Here is an 18,712-nt window from a genome sequence, read left to right on the forward strand (position 1 = left end):
CGTCCATTTTGTATATAGAGTAAATCCCCAGGGTCTACCTTCCTTTCCATTGAGTCAAACCATGTAGCAACGTCATCTTTTAGAGTTAGTCCGAATTGCGCAAATTGTGTCGCAAAATCCAAAACTTTCTCTGCTCTAATTACTCTTCTGAAATTTGTTACGTGAGCTCTCAGATCTTCATCTTTGGAGTATTTCATGTTTACCCGTTTTTGGACTTGGGACGGTCTAACCCACCAATTGTCTACAAGTATAACCATAGACTCTCCCAATCCTTCTCTGTGGTATTGCTCTAGAAGGGAATCCAGGTGGCTCCCTTTTTGGAATTCGCATAGGAATTCTCGTGTTTTATGGTGATATTTGTGGTCTTTCATTCACCAAATATCCACCTATTTCTAATGCAGTCTATGGATTTGTGCTTTGTACAGCTCTATATTTTTATCCATACTTGTCAACAACTATAGATTTCCATTGACATTCGACTCTGTATGTATAGACATATAGGAGCTTATAATCCGTCAGCTCTTTTGGGTATGGCTCTGAGAACCTATAAAGATTGACCTCACTAGCGTCAATGTATCTATACATTCTTTCACTCTCATTATCTGTTATCCAAACTCTCTCAACAAAATTGGTCTTTATCAACTGCAAGTTTGGAAGATCCATTATGGACGAATGCTCCTCTATTTATGGGATCCCGAAGCTTGTGTAAGCTGAGTTTGAATCTAAAGTAAACATGATTTCTGGGCTTAGCAGCTCTAGCTTGATGTAAGAAGACTAATTCCAATGTGTTCAAGTGCTTTGGTTAGGAAAAATTTGAAACTATGTTCAAAACCACGACCGTTTCTTGACAATTCTCTATTACTTTAAGCATGTAAGTAAAGAGGTTTTTATAATACCTTTAAAACGCACGTTATATGAATAGTTTTTAAAAGACTTTACACACGCCTAACTTTCGGATGCATTTTGAGGCCTTAAACGACGTTTTTTTAGCACATACCAACAATGAATGATCTGAAGGGTCTTTGATTGTTGTTCACGGGGTTACACTGAATCTTGTAGAGCTACTCTGAAACTTTGTTTTGATATAAAAAAAGTTTATAAATCTGATATCGAGAGCTCAAGTTATGTTTGGCCGTGCAGCTCAACATTTCTCCATGGACGTGCTTTCTACCATGTCACTGTGCTTTACTTCAGCGGCACACGAGGACGTGCACAAAATTAAGAGGGGGGGAATGCTAGCAGCGGCTAACACATGCTATATCGATTATGCATCAAGTTAGGGATGTGCACAAAATTTTCTATTCACATTGTATAAGGTCTTGGGCTCATTTAGGAGTTCCAAATTGTATAAGGTAGATGGCTCAACTTAATCCCATAGTAAAAAGGTTTGGAGTCCATGCCTTTATTATAAGCCCTTTTATGAAAATAGGATTCATTCTAGAGGATCCATTCTTGAGTGCTCATTCTTGAGAGCCCACTCTTGAGTCCCCACTCTATGGATGGTGTAGCCTTGAGCTTAATGCCCATGCTTAGAAGGCTAGTGCCAATCCTTTGTAATTAGAGTAGCTCTTTTTTATTAATCTAATCTCTATTTTTATCATTAAACTTGTCTTCTCTCTACATTTCTTTAATGTCATAAAGTAGTTTTACTTTGATCTAACTCTCTTCTACCATGAGCATTTCAATTAGTTGATGATTTCTCTAATTCTCTTGATTTGTGTAGTGTGTGTGCACTCTTGGTCATATGATTAGAGTTCGTGCTTAATTGTGTGCTTATGTGTGTGGAGGTTTGAGAGCCTTGAGCTTGATGCCACTTGTGTGTAATATGATTAGAGTACATAGGTCGGCATGTGATGATTGGGGAATCCAGCTTCAATGCAATTAGTGTGCTTTGGTCATGGATGCTTGTGTTGATTGTGCTCTCATTACTCGATAAGATTGCAAGTTGGAATTTGGTGGGCTCGGTGTGTGTAGGAGTTGATTGATTAGTGATTAGAGTATGATTAGAATTAGTCTTGTATGGCTAATCTCTACTTGCATTGGAGAGGCATTCTCTTGAATCCTCTTATTCATTGTGTCCGATGACGCTCTCACACTCAGTTGTGTGATTTTTCTAACCGGATGATTCTCTCTCTGTATTGATGATTTTGTCGAAGTTAGCCTATGCTACGACTATCTCCAACATACACATCATATATATGAGAATCCACCCACACTTGTAGATCAAGAAGAGCAACTCATCCCTGACCAAATACTTGATCGTGAGACCACCACTACACGCATTGGCACAGTTTAGAGTCGTTATCTTTTGGCTTTTAAAGGCCACCCTAGAGTAGATGCTAAGTGGATGCCTGAAAAAAATTCCGAAACTTTTCAGATCTCTACCACACATTTCATCACGCACGGTCCAGTTGATTCTCTGTTGAGAAAGAGAAGACATTTTCTATCCCTGGTGGAAAAGATGTGTTGAGGTTGGGCATCCTACTGGTATATGTGATTAACTACAATTGGGATAGCTGACATGTAATGATTAATTATTGTGCTATCTTTCTATTTTTACTAATATTGAGTTGATGTTGTGTAGATTGAAACTTTGGGAGTTGATAAAAATGCCTTGGCAATAAATTATTCTTTCGCCATTTTTATTTGCATAGTGTTATAGTTAATTTTGTCAATAAGCCACTATGGCTCTCTTGTAAATAATTAGTGAGAACTCACCCTATAGAGGGTCATGCAATAAGTGATAGCCATCACTCAAAGACTAAAGTAAAACTAACTGTAAAGAGGAGCCTCCAATTTTTTGGCACCAATAAGCAATAATAAAAATTAAATACCAAAATCCACAAGAGGTGCCTTGGAGTTTGGGGCTACAATCTTTATGCCATTCATGTGCAAGATTCCTCTCTCTCCACTCTTATGCTTTTTTGTGTATTCTCAAATCATGTTTACATCTTCTGCTCTTACAATCTTTCACTATCAAGTCTATTCTGTGTGTGTGTGTGTGTGTGTGTGTGTGTGTGTGTGTGTGTGTGTGTGTGTGTGTGTTGTGTTTTAGACTAGGTGTATGTACTTGTGTTTTAGGAGGGAGAGTGAGGTTCATGGGTATGTGTGTGCGAGGAAATTTAAATCGTTCAATCAACATATATGTACATAGCTTGCTTCTAGGACCTATGATGAATTTCACCAAGTCACCCATGGCTTCTCTTTTTCTTTTGCTTGCTTTATGCATGCTTTCAACTTCAACATTTCTCCATTTATCATATCCATCCAATTGGTCCAAGTGATTTGAAAAAGTTATATTAATATCCACGAAGAAACTAAGAATAGAGACCAAGATTGTGGATTAGATAGTGAGGTTGATGGGTATGTGTGTGTGAGGAAATTTGAATTGTTCAAGCAACATATATGTGCATAGCTTGCTTCTAGGACCTACGATGAATTTCACCAAGTCACCCGTGGCTTCTCCTTTCTTTTGCTTGCTCTATGCACGCTTTCAACATTTCTCCATTGATCATAACATCCATCCAATTGGCCCAAGTGATTTGTAAAAGTTCCATTAATATCCAAGAAGAAACTAAGAATAGAGAGATTAAATTGGCTATGGAAAGTGCAACAAAACATCATGATAAAATCAAATTGAAATCGTAAAAAGAGCTCAAGAGATCACAAATTAGGGATAAAGGAAAATAATATCGAACAACTAACTGTTCGCATTTTCTAAAAAAAGCACAAGCTTAAATTGTTGTTTTGAAGGATGTTGTGTATTTTTCCATCTGAACACGGCATTCAGATTCATACAACATAGTTTGGGTGTTTGGTAGATTCTTGAAAATGTGCGATGATTCTTTAGAAGATCCAAACTTTTCGCTAAGGGATTTCCTTAGGTCTTTGAAGGGGTAACCATAGGAGGGTAGCTCATTGTGTATGACCACCATGCATTTGTGAAAAGCTTCCAAGGAAATATACCAAGGCTCTTTGAGAAAATCTATTTCCTTTATTTGCTTTTACCTCCCCTAAATTGGATGCTTGTTCATGTCCACCAAAACAACTTGCGCATTACATACAATGGACCAATTGAATGAAAAATTTTAATTCAGCTTGAAATCCATCCATCCAATCACCCACTTAAATACATAATAATACCACCACCTCGACTAAACTAGAGGGGTATAAAATTGTGTTATGCGTGACAAGAAGAAAAAGCTATTGACACATTCACTCGAAAATCTCTTATGCCATCGAGCACTTGCAAAGGTTCTGTACTAGAGAAACCAAGGAAAGATAAAATTGCTAGCCGTGTCCCTCTCATGTTCTAGCTAACGTGGAAAGTTTAAAAAGTATGGATTTTATTGCGCCTACAAATGCATCCACATCTACTAAGATAAGTTCTTCCAATTGGTATCGAAGCCATGGAGAGCTTTGAAGCAGCCATGGAAAGGTTGATGAGAGAGGTCATCAAAGTGTGAGAGGTGTTATAAAGCCCTTGAATGAAAGATCCATGGCAATCTTTCCTGAGACGAGTGATGGATGGGTGACAAAGAGGGGTCATGGAGACCAACAAGATAAGACCCATGGCAAGCTTCCTACATCCATGGAAGCTTGATGGATGTTTGAGAGAGAATTGAAAAGACGGAATTGAGACTAGTTGGGCTTGGAAAAGAAATTCTAAAAATATAAATTGACTTTACAATATTGGGGAGAGTTCAAGAAAGAAAAAAAAACGAGTTTTAAACAATTTTGAAGAAAATTAAGGGTAAAGCTAATCAGAGAATGCCATGGCCCATGCAGTCCACAGTGTAAAAAAGAGAGGATTTGCTAGTATAGAGTGGTCCCTCCCCAAGAAAAACTTTCATATAGTAAAAACTGTCACGTGTATTAACCCTTTTCCTATTGTCCATTGCTCATCGATACTTAATACTGCTGAAGGTTAATCTCTTTGGGGTTGAGACGATTATCAAATCGCTTAGCTGTGAAGGAGAGGATAGAAGAAAGGTCAAAATTTGTGAGTGAAAAACGAGGTTGCATGCCCATTCTCAAGGATAATTTTCTCGATATATATATATAATCACAAATTAAACTTTATTCTCATACAATGGAACATTCATTTGAGTATCAACTTGGGTATGCTATCAGATGCAACTATATAGCTCAATTGCCATTCCCGCATGCTCATGCTTTCAGTCAAATTATTTCAGTAGCTAGAAGCACATTTTAAAGGATTAGGTTAGACAAGGTTTCCGCACCCCGCTTTGAGCTCATTCTTGTATACTAGAACATTCATGTCAACACCACCTAGGGTATGCTATGAGATGCAGCTACAAAACTCAAATACGATTTCCACATGTTCTTGCTTTCACCTTTCGCACAGATTAAAACAAGCTACTCACGTTACATGGCTAGTTGGAAACATCTTTCACAAGATTAAGCCAAACAACTTGACCCCACCCCGCCTATCTAATGTCACAAAATTTTGCACTTCTCATGTAGTTGATGAAGCTGCACAAAACCAACGAAACAAGAGTGTTGATCTCCGCCAATCTTGTACCAAGTCTAGATGCAATCCCATTAATGTAGCAATTCATTAGTGGTGTGCATTGTGTACCAAGCATGTTTGGCACAAAAAAAAGTGCTCATAATATGCTATATAACTAGATTGTGATGTGAAAGATCGATGAGACGTGAACGCAGCTCCCAAGACCAGAAGTTACTCTAGAATTCATGTTTAATTGAAAGTACAACATTTTACCCATTATATTTAGGCTTGGAGAATTTCAACAAAGGATTTGACACTTCGGAGAAATATAACAAATAACCATAATGATGCTTGCTTCATTTTATCATAATAGGCTTGTTCAACATGCCATAGAGGAGAAGGAAGAAAGGTGTGCAAATTTAGTTAGTGACTGGATCCCCTCATTAAGCAGCCACATTGACTTTCTTTACATTTTGCTTTAATAGCCTCCATGAGGGTTCACCTTGTTTTTAGCCTGAGGCTTTCATAGGGAGCCAAGAAACTGACTACAGAACCACAGCAGGGGACCCACAAAAAAGTCTTCATTCGCTTCGGAGAAGTTAAAGAGAGTTCTTAAAATAGATTCAAACCCTCGTAACCCTGTTATCATAATTAACCAACATCAGTCCAATGGACTACACCTACCAATGAATCCCAAGAGGATTGCTAGTTAGACCTCAGGGTGATTGAATAAACTAAGCACTTAGGATGTAGCCACTACCAACTTTTTGTTCAAAGAGCACTGCTCAATGTCCTTTACCTCTCATGCTTTGGTTCCAAAGTGCTTCCACACACTTGCAAAAAACATGGACCGCAGTGCACAAAAGTTTTTTTTTCTAAATTGATACAAATCCAACTTCTAATCCCTCAAAATTTCCAATATGTTATTGGAACAATATGGTACACAGCAGTTCCACATTTACCCTTTATACAAAAAAAAGTTCGTTGTAAACTATGATACATGTGCAACTACATCAATGAATAGACTACTCCTGGAATAAACCCGGACATTTTGAAAGCTCCTGAAGTGAGTAGAAAATTGTTTACCAATTCTTGCAAAGTTCTAAGAGGGGCTGGCACCAGGTGGAGGGGCTGGACTTATATTTGCAGGAAATGAATACGTCGTCTGTGCAAACAGAAAAACAAAACAGTGAATTACACACAAAAGTTTCATATGGTCAAGAACTTGTTTCAGATAATCATGAATGATACAAATTGACCCATGTGTAAAGGAGTGTTTGATAACAATGCAATCCATAATGCACCTGAAATGAGGGCCCTGTTGGCGTTGGTGTCGTAGGAACACTCCTCGTGTCTCGCTGAGGTCTTTCCTTTTGGCCTTTCTCTTCACGCAAGCTATTAGTCCTTAGATATGGTTCCTTGGCACCCTGAATATCAGATAAGCAAGCACAATGAAACTTGTATGGAAAATGCACCAGGAAATTAAAAAAGGTGTTTTTGTACTCCTTTACTTGGAATATGCTACCCAGCTTCTTCAATGCACGCGCTCTTGTCTTGACTACATTGTTTGGAGCATTCGATTCTGACAGAACCTGCTTCAACAGAAGTTATATTCATAATTCAAACCAAGATTATATAGAAGAGGTCAAAAACCACCTAGCAAGTCCTTGCCTTTAAGCAGACGTGTGTAATTGTCATTTCAATGTCAGCAACGTTGATCTTCCATAGTGAATTTATCATAGCCTCTTTGTTGGCCTCCAGGTACTTCACTAATTCTTCATCTTCACCTTCACCCAAGGTTTGAATCTTTTGCTTCATATTTTCTTGCATTTGCATCAAAGATATGGCACCTATTCATGGTAGATCTTGGCTTAATTTCAATTGTGAAGCAAAGGAAGCTTTTGATGGCTGAGCTAATTGTAGCACAGGAGCCAGGTAAACAAAATAGAACTTAGCCATAGCGCACACAACCTTACAGAGTCCAATATCATGAAAAAAATGCACATGGCTGCAACAAGTTTTTCTTACCAGATGCTGCATCAATTTGAGATTTGATGAAATGCCCTTTATCCCTGAACCACTCCGCAATAAAAGGCACATGCATCAAAAATAGATTCTTCCCAAGCTCCTTCGCAGCTTGTCGTTTGTACACATAGCCAATAGTATGCAGCATGGCCTCACCAAATGCTGTTATGACAACACCAGCCCTATTATATTCTTTGCTAGTACTTAAAACAAACATAAAAGGTTACCCCATACAGTCATGCCTACAAAAAATTTAGTTTGTAGACCTGGAAAAAACTCATCACTGGGGCATTCAAATAGCATAAATTGTTACTGCTTTTTGTCATGCCTTCAGTTTGTAAAGCTAGCACAAACTCTTACTCTCTCGACACAGAAAGAGGACAGAAAGCTCCTCTCCCTCCCTCTCCCTCTCCACACACACACACACACACACACACACCCCAAACATAGCTCACATTCTACTCCTTGACACCCCAGGGCAATTACAAGGGCCAGTGGCCAAACCATAAAAAATCAAAAATACTAAAACCACACCAGGGCAAAAGACCTCCTAATGAGGGTTAAAAATGCCCAAGAAACTACTTTAAGGGAAAGGAGGAGGAGAAGGGAGGGAGCCGGGGGGGGGGGGGGGGGGGGGGGGGGGGGGGAGAATTCTTTGTTGTTGAGAGCAAAAAATTGCAGAATTTTAGAGAGAATTTTAAAGGTGTTTCGCACACCGAGGCGGGGATAGAGAAAATCAAACTGACGTGCACAGCACCCCGCTTAGTCAAAACGCTTCTTAGCAGATTTTTAGAGAGAGAGAGAGCATCTGCTAGAAAAGAGAAGATGAGCACTCTAGTGAGAGGAGAAAGTCTAGACAACGAAATTCACTGCGCAGCTTGGGAGGATACTGAGAGTATCTAGGAGTGGTAACACAGGGCACAATGATCAATTGCATCTTTGATGTTGACACAAAAACCCTAAACCTAAAACCTCTCTCTCTCACACACACACACATTTATGAAAGAGCCTTTTTGCCTGTATCTACATATGTGTTTATCCATACATACATTGCACATGCATGCATGCAACATGTAGAGTTTTTTAAAAAGTTAACACAAAATAAAACTTATAAGGACATATTTTGAAATGGCAGTGGAAGTACCTGCTTTTGAAAGGCGTTCTGCCTCTGCTTTTGCCCACAGCACAAACTGCTCTCTGTTCGTTACAAATAACTCTAGGTTTTTCTCTAAATTGGTAACAAGTTTCTCCTCCCGTTCTTTTTGCAAATCCTGAAATAAAAAACTGCCTTTCAAGCTACTGTAAACTTTAATAGCATGTTCAAAGCGAAGTAAAAAAGGTTAAGACTAGCTATCAACAGTACAGATCTCTACCTTGATCTTCTGTTGCACTGTGACTCGATCATCAGTTCCTAAATCCATAGATGCCATGGAGGCCATTGCCAACTGGCCAATGTACTCTTCAAAAAGCTCACTACCAAAAAGCATTCCAAAGACAACCGTAGGGTCCAGCATTGAATCACTGGATGAATAAAGGAACAAAGGACACCCAACATTAGTGATAATCCGTTTCTGCTATATTCTTCTTCTTTGAACGTCAACAGGAAGTCACCTATCGTCTCTCTAGTCACTTAAATCCTTAGGAAAAAAAAGACAAGGTCAATGAGGGACAGTGCACCAACAAACATCTTATATAACATGGGGCAGTAAGTTGATGCACATCGGAAGTCCATAGAACCCAAACAATGTCATCACAACAGTCATCTTTCTGACGTTTGCACTTGTTCACTAATGTTGATAAAGACCAAATTAACTAATCAAAACATATAGTTCAACAATGCTTTCATTAGTCCTTTTTAATGACAAACAGGGGAAGATCTAACTGCAAAAGAATTATGTTTCAATTTACAGCTTCATACAACAAAAACTGAGCATGAAAGCGACAGAAAATGAAGATATTGATAAAGCTATGAACCTACTTAGAAAGGTCAACTTTTCCATATTTGTCATATGCTTCTCGCTTTTGAGGGTCACTCAGCACCTGATAAGCTTCTCCTAGTAACTGTAAGATTATAAAACAGAATCTCTCTCTCTCTCTCTCTCTCTCTCTCTCTCTCTCTCTCTCTCTCTCTCTCTCTCTCTCTCTCTCTCACACACACACACACACACACAGATATAGAGACACTTTACTGGGGAGAGCTAGAGAGAGAGAGAGTCCCAGAGACAGATTACAGATTTCTTTTCGCTAGATATGGGACATCCAAAGGAGCAGCCATCATTGCAGAGCTCGGCCCACACTCATTCGACCACTACCGGCACTCTCATCGACCGAGCACTAGAGCTACGGAGATCCAAACGGCCACGATTGAGGAGAGGGGCTACACAGCATCGACGGAGACTACAGCAAACGATTCAAGCCATACTCTCTTGACATCCAGAGTGCAGATGAGGATGGATTCTAGTAGTAGTAGTATTTTTTTTCTAGTCTTTTTGTACCCAGACATGGTATCAGATTCACTATTTTGTAACAGATTGGTCTCATAGGTCATTTTGACCTTTTGAAGACGTTAATATAACATTTCATTTCTCTCTCTGAGGAGGGCTTGCACCCCTTTGTTCTATATAATCAAATTATAAAGCCCATAGGCATATAAACCTGGTAGTGAAAAAACCCTTGAGATATTCCATAACAACAAAAGGCAAAAAACGGTAAACCACTAGTGATACAAAGTTACAATAGATGGGTGATACATCAAAGGCTAGGGACAGAGGAGTAAAGGACGACTATAGAAGAGAGCTAAAGCAGAAACAGGCCACCGGACTTGCAATGAGGAGGCCAAAAAGTCTCCACTAGAGAGTCTCCAATATCACTCCAGATCTCCACACAAATAGGCAAAAACAAACAAACCAGAAAAGCCCAATACCTTCATACAAAAGGAAACAAGAAAACAACAAAAATCACTGCAATCAACACAGAAGGCACAAATAGCAGATCACAGAGGCGGCGAGCGGCTTGCAGGCGGCACCATCGCTAGATGGCGTGAAGGAGCAGTGAGATGCACCCATGGGAGGAGAGCAGCACTACACGGCATGGTAGCAGAATGAGCAGGCATCGAAACACCCCCCCCCCCCCCCCCTCTCTCTCTCTCTCTCTCCCCCCCCTACAAAAAAATGGGGCTTTGTTAGTCCTAGCCGGATCCATCCTACACACGACATGACACAAGCCAAACTCACACCAAGACACGTAGTGAGCCGACATCACGCTCACCTCCCAGTCATAGAACCAATACACCTCATGTTAGTCATGGCCGCATCCATCTTGCACACATGACATGACACAAGCCAAACTCACACCTAGACACACGCAGTGTGCAGACATCATGCTCACCTCCCAGCCATAGAGCCAATACGGGCTCACCCTCGAGCCTGCACCAAGAGAACCGATTCGGGTTCAAGTGGAATGTACCCGGGTGGTGTCTTTCAAGTTCGGGATTTTCTCAGGAGGAATCACTAGGTCATCCTGCCCCAGCCGTTCCTTTAGGCGGCTTACGCGGAACACGGGATGCACAGCAATGCCTCGAGGCAGGTCCAGCTTATAAGAAACTTCTTTGTGATATCCAACGGACCACAATAGCAAGAAGATAATTTCGAGCATGGACCAATTCGGATCGTTTCAAAATCTTTCGGTACCCTAAGGTACACCCACATGCCCTCCTCGAGTTCGCGGGGTGGTCGATGTTGATTAATGTAAAAAGTGGCATGATCTTGTGCTATCTTTAGGCTCTCTTTTGCAATCTGGAGCATTTATTGCATATCGGGTAAGAAATGGCTACAAATCGTAGCTTGATCCCTTTGAACCTAGTGGCGATTGGTGGTTTCGGCTCATAACCATACATAAGCATAAACGGGCTATAGCCAGTAGCCGAGTGCCTTATATCGGGTAAGAAATCGACTACAGATCGTAGCTTGATCCCTTTGAACCCAGTGGCGATTGGTGGTTTCGGCTCATAACCATACATAAGCATAAACGGGCTATAGCCAATAGCCGAGTGCTTTGTACTGTTAAAAGCAAACTTGCTCTACGGGAGATAGCGTTCCCAATCAGATTGATGACGGGAGACGTATGCTTATAGCATGTCCTCCATAGTTTGATTTGTGCCTTCGGTCCGTCCATCAACTCAATATGATTTGAGGACGACATGCACAGACAGGTCTCCAATTTTTGGAAGACCGTTTGCCAAAAATTTCTTGTGAATTGAAATCACGATCGCTGACAATTTCATCGAGCAATCCATGTACTTTGTATAAATGTTCCACAAAGAGTTGGGCTAGCTCGTGGCTCTTTACGATGGAACATGTAGGGATAAATCGCGCCATCTTCATGAGTCAATCGACGACAACTCAAATGGCATCGTGTCCACGGTTGGTTCGGGCTAATCCAACTACATAATCCATAGAAATGCTTGTCCATTTTCACAAGATGTAGCAACCCTGCGTGTTTTTGACTTCAGCTTTGTTGAGTTGACATTGCCCGCATTCCCACACATACTTTTCAATAAAAGCTTTCATGTGCTGCTAATAAAAAATACCGGCCAACCAAGGCCAAAGTACGGTGTATGCCAGGTGTCCTGCTCTTGATCATAACACTAACAAAATTTGCTTGTGGATAGCCTCATCAACGGGCACACACACTTTGCCTTGCTTGAAAAGTACTCCATTACGAATGGAATACTTCTCCAATACCTTTCTCTCTGTAGCTAGCTCAAGGGCGTCGGAACGCCATAGCTTTCCGAGCTATTTCTAACATGCTTGGACACTCCAAGCAAGAATGAATAGCAACACACGAACAGAACAATTTCAAAAATCTTGAACTCTGATAGAGAGAGAGAGAGTCGACACGACCCGCCGGAGTTCCGTGCCCAGAGGTATTGGCCCCAAAGTCTGGCGCCCCTTTCGGTACTTCTTTATCATTAATCATTGCAAAGTACAACTCCCAAGGGACCTCTGCTCTCAAACTCTGCATCTAGATGCTCTCCACAGTGAGGGCCCCAAGGGCTCTTTTATTCTTACAAGGGTTGCCCCAAAGCAAACACATGAAAAGCTACAAGTTCCAAAAGCATCTGGACCAAAAACTGGCGCCAAAAGCTGTCAACGCAAATCGCAGAATTCCGTACAGTGCCACATCAACAGCCAACAGGAAACGCGGAAGCATCCGTACAGCCTTGCCACGTCAGCACGTCCATGCGATTTGGCTTTTTTTTTATTATAGTGTCCCTAGGGCTCCATCAGACAGGTACTCTATAAGTTGGAACAATTTATAATCTTTGAAATTTGTCCATTTTTCAGGACATGCCACATCATCATTTTGTGACATACCCCCATCTAAAAAAATTGTAATCGCCCTCAATTATGCCTGCAAGATCAAACATAAGCCATAAACCAGTTCAGTAGACACTAACTCTAAGCACTAATGCACTAGACGACACAAATCCAGCACTTGCACAAAGACGACAGTCACTAAACATCCACATCACATTCAAATAAAATCACATAAAATCCATCAAGATTTGTGACCATGATCTCTCTACAACGTGTTTAGCAATCACATCTAGATCCACACCGGATGATGTTGGATTGACTAAATCTTATTGCTATCATGTCCATAGAATCTTAACACCGAAATGTTGCAGTCATTTCGTCTTTCAAACGTGCACTCAAACATAGTCACATGAGAGAGCACACATAAATCAGATTCGTTCAGTAATTTTCATGTCAAAGTACTTTCATAAAGTCATATAGCAAAATATTGTTAGCCCATCAATATCCCTGAAAACCAAAGGAAAATCAGTGACTTTATTCCATCTGGATAACCTGTGACAAAGGAGCGGAGTGACTCCCCTCTTGTGCAGTCTCGTCTGCACAAGATTCAGCCTTGCCGATCTGCGGGGTCTCTCGGAATAGTCAAAGCTACACCGAAAATCTCAAGCAAGTTCCAGTATCTGACACGTCCTCCTCCTCCATCCACTTCGCATCCAATGCCGGAGAGTTCTTGAATTTCACTAAGAACCGCCGTATCACTTTACCTTTCACTTTCCTTCCTCGTGAGCCAGTATCTCTTCCGAAACGAGTATCTCCTTGCTCTCTTCCACTTCAAGTTGCTCCTCAAGCTCCCTGTCGACTAGCACCTCACCCTTGAAAGGTTTCAAGAGACTCACATGAAAAGCATTGTGAATCTTCCAAATTGGAGCTCTTGATATACTGGATCGTTGGCCTGCCAGAAAAATCTCATCCGATAAGGAGTCTCATTCCAGATCGGAGCTCTTGATATCCTCGATAGTTGGCTTCCTAGAAAAATCTCATCCAATAAGGAATATTTTCAGTGGTTGTGTAACAGACTTAGACACTCCAAGTCAAGAATCAATCGCGACAGCACCAAATAACCACTTCAAAACAATTCACGAATCACAATAGATTTGCATTGGCTCGGTGGAGTTCCGTGCCTAGAGATATTGGCCCCAAAGACTGGCGCCCCTTTCGGTACTTCGTTTTGCATTAATCAGTTCAAAGTACAAGAGAGTGGCTCTAGATTCACTCTCAAACTCTGCATCCAGATGCTCTGAGAAGTGAGGCCCTCACCACTAATTTAAAGGTTACAAGGGATGCCCAAAAGCAGAGCCCCAAAAGCAGAGCCCCAAAAGCTTGAAAGCAAAAGCAAATTCTCTCTCTCTCTCAATGAGAGTTAAAAAGAAGCAAATCAACTCTTTCTCTCATCCAAAATCCTTGCGTAGCAAAAAGCTAGGATTTGCGTCGCTCATTAAAATATATATTTATTTATTTATTTTTATTTTATTTTATTTTAAAATCGCCTCTACGATTTTCGAAAATTAGGGTTTCTAGCAGAAATTAGGGTTTGCAAGAATTTAGGGTTTTTGACAGAAATTGGGGTTTTGCTGTCCGTAGCCACGTCATCACTTTGTGACATACCCCCCTCTTGAAAGCATTATAATCGACCGCGATTACGCCTGCAAAACCAACAAAAGCCATAAACCGTCTTAGTAGACAGTGACTGTTAGTACCTACATACTAGGAACACACATCTAGCACATGTACAAAATCGACAATCACATCACACGATATCACAGGGCATCACCAGACATCACAGGACATCACATGACATTCAACATTCATTCGGATCTTAGACCATGATTTATCGGCAATGTAGCTAGCAATCGCATCTAGGTCCAATCGGGACCTCATCGATGTCCGATTGACTAACCCCTATTGCAACCATGTCTACTCGAGATCAATCAGACCAAAATGCTACAGTCATTTCGTCTATCAGTTCCTGCACTCAAAAGAAGTCAAGACCAAATCAGTATCATTATCAGGAATTCCATTTCATAAAGTCATCTAGCAGAATACTGTCAACTCTCAGTATCCCTGAAGCTCAAAGAGACATCAGTGACTTTAGCATCAAAATCAAGGCATCTGTTGACAAAGGAGCGGAGTAACTCTCCTCTTGTGCATCCCACTGCACTAGACCTTCGGCCAAGCTGAATTTCTGGGTTCCGTTTGGAGTAGACTATGCTAAACCAAAACATCGAGGTAAAGTTTCACAAATCGAGGAGTATCTGCTAGGTCCTCCTCCTCCATCCACTTCGCATCAAATGCACGAAAGTTCTTGAACTTAACCAAGAACCGCCTTCGGACTTTACCTTTAGTCTTCGTATCCTTATGTGCCAAATCTGTTCAGGAACAAGGATCTCCTCGTTTCAGGTTGCTCATCAAGCTCCCCATCATGAGGCACATCACCCTTAACAGGTTTCAAGAGACTCACATGCAATGCATTGTGAATCCTCCAAGTGTCTGGCAATTTCAATCGGAAAGAGACATCATTTATCTTTTCAGTTATCTGGAAAGGCCCGTAGTATCGCATACTAAGCTTTGGAAAAAGCCTCTCCTTTCCCTTTTTCTTTCGTGGCTTGCCTTCTCAAAACGTAAGAGCACCCAATCATCCTCCTTCAGTTTCAAGTCGCAACGATGGCGATCCGCTACCTTTTTCTGTCGTTCTTGAGACTTCTACAAAGTCTCGCGAACCTCGGCAAAAGCTGTATCCAAATCTCGTGAATATTCATCCGCTTCAAATATCTAATCTTTCGTGCTCAAGAAGTATAGAACCTTCGCAGCACTTTCAACAATCTCCAATGGCATCTTCCCCATCGAAGAGTGTATCGTGTTATTGTAGGCAAATTCCACCAAAGGTAAGTTCTTTTCCCATTGAGTCTTCTAATCCGCGATACAAGACTTCAATAAATCTAAAACCACTAAACTGGCAATCTCAGATTGCCCGTCAGTCTGCAAGTGGAATGATGACGAGAACTGCAACCACGTGCCAATGTTCTCCCAAATTGCCTTCCAAAACAAACTCATAAATCTGGGATCTGTGTCGGAGACAATCATCTCTGACGTGCCATGTATTCGGAAAATCATCATGATCATTCTGTGTTCTCGGGAGATCAAAAATGAAATCCATTTCAATATTTTCCCAAGGGCAGGTATGGATAAAGGCTGTAACAATTCCTGTGCCTTATGCCTGTCAAACTTGACCTTCTGGCATACTACGCACAAACTCTTCCACATCCTTTTTGAGTCTCGGCCAAAAGAAGTATCTCTCTACCCCTTCATGGTGGTAGCAATGCCGCGGTGACCCATAAAAGGTGGACAGTGGCATTCAGTCATAACCTTTTCCCGCAACGGCTGTGTAACGCACAACATAGTCTTTGTCATCAAGTAGCCTTTCGAAGGGCGTATCCAGCTACTGTCTCCCCATCCCATATGCGTGTGAAAATATCTACAAAATCTGTATCTGTGGCATACTGATTGACCATATCCTCGAAGCTCCTATGATGTATCGCGGAAATAGCCAGAACCAACGGCTTCCGAGACAAAGCATCTGCCACCAGATTCTTCTGTCCCTGCACATGGACAATCTGGAAGTGAAATTGTGACAAGAAGTTAGCCCACCGCATCTGCTTTTCCGAAAGCTGCTTCTGTGACAAGAAGTAGCGCAAACTCTGATGGTCTGTAAAGACAGTAAAATCCGCTCCGAGTAGGTAATGCCGCCACTGAGTAAGAGCATGGATAACCACCAAAAGCTCTTTCTCATAAATCTGTGCTGTCATCTCCGGCCTAGAGAAATCGGCTCTCACAAGCAATGACATGGCCTTCTTGCATCAAGACCGCACCCAGACTACAACCATAAGCATCACAAAATACTTCAAATGACTTCTGCAAGTCCGGCAAAGTCAAATCTGGTCCTGTAGTCAATTTCTCTTTCAATGTCTGAAAGGCAATCACCTCTGTGGATCTCCACGAGAAAGGGACTCCTTTCTGTATCAAGAATATGCAATGGGGAAGCAACCTCTGCAAACTTTCGAATGGACCATCTGTAGTACGAACACAGTCCCAAGAAGCTTTCAACTTCATGGACATTCTTCAAATCGGGCCAATCACATATAGTGTCTATCTTGGCCGGATCCATTTGCACTCCTGTTGCTGAGACAAAGTATCCCAAAAAAAGTGTATCTTTGAAGCAGATGATCTCTGTGTTCTGCCTCATTCTTGGAGAAAACAATGATATCATCAAAGAAAGTGCCAACAAATAGCCTGTACTCTCAAAAAATCCTGTCCATCATCCGGTTAAATGTCGCAGGAGCATTGGTTAAGCCGAAAGGCATCACCACAAACTCAAATAACCCAAAAGTCGTCCGAAAGGCTGTCTTGTAGACGTCTTCCGACGCGATTCGGATCTGATGATATCCACTCTTCAGGTGAATCCTGCTGAAGCACGAGGATCCTTGTGACCTGTCGAGTATATCATCGATCCTAGGAATCGGAAATCTGTTCTTGATGGTGATTTTGTTGAGAGCTCTATAATCGATGCACATTCTCCAAGATCCGTCTTTCTTCAAATCCAACAAGAGTGGAGAGCAATTAGAAGTACTATGCTGGACAAGCCCCTTTTCCAAGAGGTCTTTCACTTATTTCATAATCTTTTCAGTTTGTACTCGGCTCACATGGTAAGGTGGCCGGTTCGGTGGTGTGCTTCAAGGTATCAGATCAATGGTATGATCTTCAAGCCCTCTAAAAAGCAATCGGCATGAGTGTGGAGAAAAATCTTGGCGTTCTTTTGATCAGGTCAAAACATATTCACCTTTATCCATCGTTCAATTCTCTCCCAAAAGAATGAGTAAGAAACTGAAGTTCATCAAGTACAATCTCTAAGCCCTTCATTTATCAAAGTCGCTTTCTCGGCCCGGTAGTCAACCACGGCGTAGTTCTGGTGGTACCAAGGGATCCTGAGTAGAACGTCACTCGCGTACCCTGAACACCCCTATCATTGCAAACGAAGTTTGCCAATGCTCGGTGTAATGGCAACATCCCATCCGGGTGCCAGTCGAACTACCTTCGCCTGTGGCGTCAGTCTGTCGGGCGTAATTCCAAATCGAGCCGCCAATTCCAAGTGAAAAGAAGTTGGCCTTGGCTCCTTCAAAAGAGCTTCCTGATCCTTCACTTTGCCCCAAAAGCGGCAAAGTGTGTACTTTCATTCATTAGATTCAGTGCAGGTCCCACGCCATCTGGTACCAATTCTGCTTTTCTATCTGCCTTTTCTGCCACGTTCCTCAGCTGCTCTCGAACTCTCAGGCCTATCGTCGTCTCTATCATTCTGTTCTTTCTGTGCCTTTTTAGGGCACTTCGCAGAGATATGTCCCTGTTCCCCGCATCCAAAGCACTTCCCCTCTCTGATGAAGCGAGCTCTCTCCTCAGGAGTAAGCTTGGGTCGTGCATCCTTTTTCTCTGGGTTGCTCTTTTTCTTTCTACTTTCATTCCCAGAAGTCTGTTCGGCTCGTTGTGTCATGGTCTCATCTGTGGGGTAGGTCAGATTGCTAGAGTGAATGGCAAAGCCCCGCTTCGCATGACTCATCAACTCCTGAATAGAAGCTGACTTCTGTTCCAAGCAGTGATCTCGGAACTCTGTAGGTAGACCCAAGGTAAACCGCTCAATCTGTTCTCTGAACGACATCTTCTTGAATGAAGAGGCGGGTAAGATGGGAGCGCGCCAGATGCCCAATGAAGTAAGGGTGGGAGTGGCTAATAAAAGTCCGAGGTCGGAGCACAAAGATTCTTCAATAACAATGTGCAACCAAGTAATTTG

At 41.6% G+C, this 18,712-nt stretch overlaps 1 protein-coding gene across 2 annotated transcripts in view; it reads right to left on the reverse strand.

The window, feature by feature from the left end:
- Positions 1-5,809: 5,809 nt before the first annotated feature.
- LOC147463610 (chaperone protein dnaJ 10-like) overlaps positions 5,810-18,712 on the reverse strand; it is a 37,212-nt gene continuing 24,309 nt past the window's right edge. Inside the window, exons 3-11 of one of the 2 annotated variants that reach the window (XM_086489836.1) lie at positions 9,477-9,559; positions 8,872-9,019; positions 8,643-8,769; positions 7,502-7,660; positions 7,145-7,323; positions 6,985-7,065; positions 6,778-6,900; positions 6,560-6,638; positions 5,810-6,112 (exon numbers count right to left, since the gene is read on the reverse strand). In XM_086489836.1, the coding sequence (XP_086345962.1) occupies positions 6,576-6,638; positions 6,778-6,900; positions 6,985-7,065; positions 7,145-7,323; positions 7,502-7,660; positions 8,643-8,769; positions 8,872-9,019; positions 9,477-9,559 (963 nt within the window). In that variant the 3' untranslated portion in view covers positions 5,810-6,112; positions 6,560-6,575. Of the gene's footprint in view, positions 6,113-6,329; positions 6,639-6,777; positions 6,901-6,984; positions 7,066-7,144; positions 7,324-7,501; positions 7,661-8,642; positions 8,770-8,871; positions 9,020-9,476; positions 9,560-18,712 lie in introns of those variants that run through there. The other variant, XM_086489827.1, reaches the window with a different exon arrangement.

This window comes from Adiantum capillus-veneris, chromosome 2, assembly GCF_014529385.1.
Source record: "Adiantum capillus-veneris isolate H3 chromosome 2, ASM1452938v2, whole genome shotgun sequence".
In the NCBI taxonomy this organism is placed as follows: Eukaryota; Viridiplantae; Streptophyta; class Polypodiopsida; order Polypodiales; family Pteridaceae; genus Adiantum; species Adiantum capillus-veneris.